This window comes from Anarrhichthys ocellatus, unplaced genomic scaffold, assembly GCF_004355925.1.
Source record: "Anarrhichthys ocellatus isolate YVR2014 unplaced genomic scaffold, GSC_Weel_1.0 scaffold28, whole genome shotgun sequence".
Lineage (NCBI taxonomy): Eukaryota > Metazoa > Chordata > Actinopteri > Perciformes > Anarhichadidae > Anarrhichthys > Anarrhichthys ocellatus.
In genome coordinates this window covers 4,199,615-4,205,482 of record NW_022280058.1, presented here as the reverse complement: position 1 = coordinate 4,205,482, position 5,868 = coordinate 4,199,615, and the positions used below count along the sequence as shown (strand labels likewise).

Here is a 5,868-nt window from a genome sequence, read left to right as displayed (position 1 = left end):
ACACACACACACACACACACACACACACACACACACACACACACACACACACACACACACACACACACACACACACACACACACACACACACACACACACACACACACACACACACACACACACAATCACTTACCACTGTCACCCAGTCTCCACCTCAAAGCCAACCCATGCTATTTCCCAAGTTTTACCCGAGGTCAAACACCTGAGCAGTACATCAGTGAATATTACTACAAAACAAACAGCATTTGTGTAAATATTGTGGTGTGAAGCTACGGGGATAACAACTCCATAGTGTACATTTGATTTAATGTGCCAGACATATTAAAACTGTGACAGGTGCAGCAGGAACTCATTCATTACTCGAAACCCTTTGAAATGAAACAAAAGCAATGAAAGATAAACTGAGTAAGAGAGACAACTTAGTGCCTGTTTTTGTGTCATGGTGGCTGGCTGTGATGAACAGCTGGCATGGTCTGACATTTAAGAAATGAAGAAGATAGTGTCATAAGATAAATGCATCAAGATTTAAAGATGAATCACCCAATTATTCACTATATTTGCATACCAATATGACTAATTGAGCCGTTTGCTTACGCGTGTATTGAGCAGGGAAATGTCACTCTCGGACAATCCCTTTAATGATCGTTGTCATTGCCCACTACACCGTCTGAGCGATCCTCTAGTGGCCGCTGTGTGCCATGGCAGCGTTTCATTATCTGGACTGATAAAGCACAATACGAACATCCAAAGATACGGAGGGTCAAATGTACAAAAGTGAATCAACCTCCCAAACCAAAAATCGACTACACGGGATTCATAGGTTCCTGCTGCGGCACGGCGTTGCTTCAAAGCAACGTAGTAGAGAAGCATAAACTGTCGTTTCCCTTTTTCTAACTGCGTTATTGATCGTAGTCTGTCTGCAATGAATGGCTGCAAAAGGGAAGGGGGGAAAAACCCTGAACTTCAGGTGACCGACCACGGCTCTGACATAGCCTGCATGCAGACTGGGAGGGGTAGAGGGAAAATATATTTATATATCGAGCTTGAGGTTAGGGGGAAGAAGAAGAAAATAAAATCTCTACACACTTTTTAAAAGTCGACGACAAACAAGCGCGAACAAATTCGGTTCCGCGATTTTTGGAAGCAGCAAAAACTATGAGGCGAAAGTTGCACGTTTATCGCCGATGAAATGAAGTTTACCGAGCGTTGCTAGATAGCGCTATTGCTAACTAGGAACACTAGGGTACGGGGAGCCAGACTCTGGCTTGTCTGATCCGACTGACCCTTCATTTTATTGCGGCCAGACTCCCAGATCCTCCCCTTTCTTACCCGAAAAGCGACATAGCAGAGTGGCGAACACATTACGGGGAAAAACGCTCGGCCATTATTGCTCCACACACAACCGACACACATGCCCACTGACCGCAACCTTTAGCGGAACCGGACCTCTATCGATTGTACTCTTTAATAAAGCCACGTATCGTTTATCCACTCACTGCCTAGCTACCGTTACCCATCGCCAACAACATGGCTGCCTCGCTCGGACCTAAAAAGGGAGAAATAACCTACGCCGTGTCTTTTGTCTGTTTCACCTCTTTAACCCTAAACTACTGCGCAAAACATACCCGGAGAGCCGTTACAAAAAAATTTGAACAAATCGAGTGAAGGACTTACGTGAAGGCAGGCGCTTGGGTTGCTCCTGCTTCCTCCTTGGCATTTTCCCCCGTTTTTAATCACATTCTCGTCCTTGTTTAGGGATAAGAAGAAAAAAGGTTTTTCCCATTGAGACTGGAGGCGCCAGTGATGGCAGGGACTTGGTCGTGCACCTGGCTTTGCTCGGTTTAAAGTGTATTGTTGGGGGGGAATGGGAACACAGGCGGAGGAGGTGCCGCTGTTGTTGTTGCCGTGTCTTGACTATGGCTGCTCTCGGTGCAAGTGTGTCTCCGAGCCCCTAACTAACACTAATGCAGGGATCAAAGGGCAGCAACAGCAGAGCAGCCACACGCACGCGCGCGCACACACACATACAGTCACTCACACACACACTCTCAAACACGCTCTTTGCGCGCGCGCACGCACACATTCGAGGAGCTCGCCCCCGAGAGCAGCGGACGGACAAGGTGCCCCCGAGCTTTCAGGGTGTATTGCTGAAAAGAAAATGTATTTGAAAAAAAAAAAAAACAGAGGGTATAAATCAGCAGAGAGAGAGACCACACTGATCGAGTCGAATTACATTAACGGAATCTATTTAATTAACTTAAAAAATAATGTAATGGTGAGTGACGATAATAATTTATGCAGTAATGCGAATGATACAAATGTGAACGTACACGTCAATTTAGACGCTGTGAATACATAACGCAGAGGCATGTTAAACGTGCATTTGGCTTGCTTTAGCGAAGCAGACAATAAACCACTGTAACCAAATCTGTATCTTAATTAAAGATAAGAATCCCAATTGCAGCAATGTAAAACATTTGATTTTTTGTAGGCTAATGTTGACTGGATGACATTTTTACAGCCTGGTTTTGCAAAGTTACATAAAAAATGTGCTATGTAATTTAATGCTAATATTGTGTAACTACATTAGTATTATTATAGTACATCCACAGTATTTATATACTTCAAGAGGAAGACATTTCAAGCCTTTGGCTTTTTACATCCACTCTTTCCCCAGAAAAGTTTCTATTAGGCTGCCATTTCACCATGATTGCTAAACTATAAAAAGTTGCATAAGGAAAAACAACAAAGCACTTCAACTGTTGATTGACTAATGACAAAAACACAATCATGATCAAACATCCTATGTTTTAATTTGGTTTATATCTGTCATCACCTCCTCCTACCCCCGCTTCTCACACACAGGCTTCATACATGTCAAGCTGCTAATTTAAAAACTGCCTGCTGAGTTAGACCTACAATTTGTCTATTAAAAGAACAGTAATAAAAAAAAAAGTACATTGTGTGGGAACCAGCATCAAATCAGGTGGGGGACAATAACAGGTGTCAGCGTCAGAAAAATGTCCAGCAATTATCAAAAACCCAATGTAGTCATCTCCTCATCAAAGTTGAGAGACCAAAACTGGCCAGAGCTGAATCCTCCTCCCTCTCAGCTGGGTGTTGGGGCTTTTTCACAGCGCAGGCTGTCCCCCACTCCCTGCTGTTGGACTCCTCCAGGCTGCGTTCTGTTGGCCTGCCGCGTTCTTTCACACCTCAGCCGTGTGTGAGGAGAGCTGTGTCTTCATCCCTCCATCCTTCCATCCTCCAGTCCTCCTCCTCCTGCCATGCCTTCCACCCACCCCCAGCGGAGGCGCAGGAGGCTCGTTACCGTGGCAATTAGTGAAAAGCCTAAATTAGCCCTCTTGGCTGTCCACAGGTGACAAAGACACTTTGCATTTCTGCTAATTAGGAAACAGAACAACATGATTAAATGGGGCCTATCAGGAGGAGAGTGGACAAACATGTTCCACAAATAGAAAAGGAGTAATATTTTATTGCATCTCCTGCATGAAATGATTAAGACATCCCATTAGTTTTTTCATTTGTGGAGAGGATTAAGGGTTATGTTAGTAAGGGTTTACATTACAATCTAAATAGTGTGAATGTGTTTGTCTAGACAGCTGTGCTTCTCACCTTCATCTGCAGATGGATGGTCCATGGACAGGTGCTCCGACCAAAGACTGGATGAGCTGCTACAAGGGAAAGGTTAAATCCTTTTTGGTTTTTGCCTTTCTTGCACATTGTCTTTTTTTCTGTCAGCACAAAATATGCATATGGCAGGACCTCGAGATGATTTCTCTAAGTACTCTAGGGGAAAAGTACTTAGATATCTACTATAGTTCTGCTGGTACAACATTCAACTTAGACAAAGAGTTTATAATTAAACAGTTTGTGTGTGTTTGTGAAGTTATGCTGGTGCACAGATAAACTAGAAATAAGATTATCAAAAAGGTATGAGAGCATACAACATTTTCTGGTTCAGATCAGTGGCTATGTCTATAAAATCTAGTGCATTGGGAACAATATTTGTAATATCCCACTAAATCATTGCAATGCAGCAGCTCTGGTTTGTACATCTTAATGAAATAACAGATTAATGTCGTTGTTCTGTGGGTCTCTAGATTTCTGAGAGTGAAATTTATGCAGACAGATTTCGTATTAACAATCCCAGGGAAGCAGAAATTGTTCTGCTGGACGGCTTAATCAGTGCTAAATCTTGCTCTGTGTATCCAGCCTTTGCTTATTACACCACATTAGTGGTAATTAATGGTTGCAAACTCCATGTAATATCAAACTTCATTTACCAGGCTGACTTATTTCAGATGCAAATCTTAATAAACTTATGCACGGTGCCATCATTTTCACCAAAACATTTTCATAAACTATATAATCTATACTAGACTATGAGTGTTTGTCTCGATGGTGTTTGGTCACCACAGGGAGGTCACAGACTGTTCTCTGACCCTGACAATGCCAGGCAGCTGAGGTAATGCTGGCAACGGGGCAGTCTGCTGATAGTAGGCAACACTGCCATGACCTCACCCGGGGGTTGAACCTAAAGGTCATTTATCATTGCTCCGGGGAAGAATGCTCCAGCTATATTACCAGCGACAGCGCTCAAGTTTCCCAGCTGGAACATGCACTAATTCAAAATGGCTTTCACTGTAAACCCCCTAAATAACACCACATTAAGTTCTGTTCATATGTGTCTGTTTTTCTAACTAAGTGAAGATGTAGAATATACTCACGTTCAATTGCAATGGTTTTGTTTCACTCGCCAAAAACTGGCGCGGGTTCCCTGCTTTGAAAACGGCTCATATTGTCCATCGGCATTATTACTACTTATTAAAATGGTTCCCTATAGTGGCACAACAGTTAGTGGGGGCTAAATGAGTTTCAGGTGCTTCAGTGGAGGATGGAGCAGACTGGAGAGAAATGAGCTAACTTGCCTCCGTGCCTTGGGGGCAAACTGAACATCCTCCAGTTTCTTCTCCTTTTCACTGCCTCTTTTCCTTCCTTTCCTCTGTGCTCTCAGTCATTCTCCTGTGCGGGCGAGGCTGGTCCGGCTAACGTTAGGCTCGGCCAGTCAGATGTTTGCCCTGGGGTAAACAGAAACATCTGTCCCCTGCCCAGCCGTGACTGTCGCTGAGTGATAAATCCTGGGGTGGCTTGTGCCAGTGCTGTCCGGCGTGCCACCTGTCCCCCTTCTACACAATATCGCTAACCGTGCACACACACACTTCACCCTGTTTGCACTCGTTCGCCTTCATCCTGACAGTGTGACAGAAGCAGGTGGTTCACACCCTTTTTGCCCTCTGGCCTTCTATGCTCTCGTCCTCGGTTGGCACATTTAATGCAAGGAGTGGGAAGGGGTTGTCACCTCTGGCAAATACCAGCGGAGAGATCCCTGTAGGTTATTCTGCATTGGTCGTAGGAATCTCAAAAGCCTGTAGCAGTCGTTTACTTTAATCAGACACAAAGTCTGCAGATCAGATCAACGGAGTTGCACTAAGGTCAACAAAATGCTCATTGAATAGAAATAACAATCAGAAAGTGCTGGAGCTTTTAGAGGATGCGACTTCAATTGTAATGTTTTTTTCCTTATTTAAGGATTGTTATGCTATAACCCATTTGACCTTCTTGTAAATTCAACTGCCAGGCAAAATCCTGAACTTACTGTCAGACATTCTTACTTTCTCCGTCTGTCGTGTCTTCTTCTCTCTGCTACCACTTCCTCTCTCTGCTATCACTACTTTCACTAAAGTGACAGAGGCAGGTGGCCAACTTCCTGCCCTTTGACCTTCAACAGTTTCCCCGCAGTAAGACGCTAGTGCAAACACACACACACACACACACACACACACACA

The 5,868-nt window shown here is 44.0% G+C and overlaps 1 protein-coding gene across 1 annotated transcript in view; it reads right to left on the bottom strand.

The window, feature by feature from the left end:
- Positions 1-2,126, bottom strand: part of znf827 (zinc finger protein 827) — a 76,769-nt gene extending 74,643 nt beyond the window's left edge. Inside the window, 1 exon segment of the mRNA XM_031863323.1 lies at positions 1,676-2,126. Within this exon segment, the coding sequence (XP_031719183.1) occupies positions 1,676-1,718 (43 nt within the window). The 5' untranslated portion in view covers positions 1,719-2,126.
- Between the last annotated feature and the right edge of the window lie 3,742 nt (positions 2,127-5,868).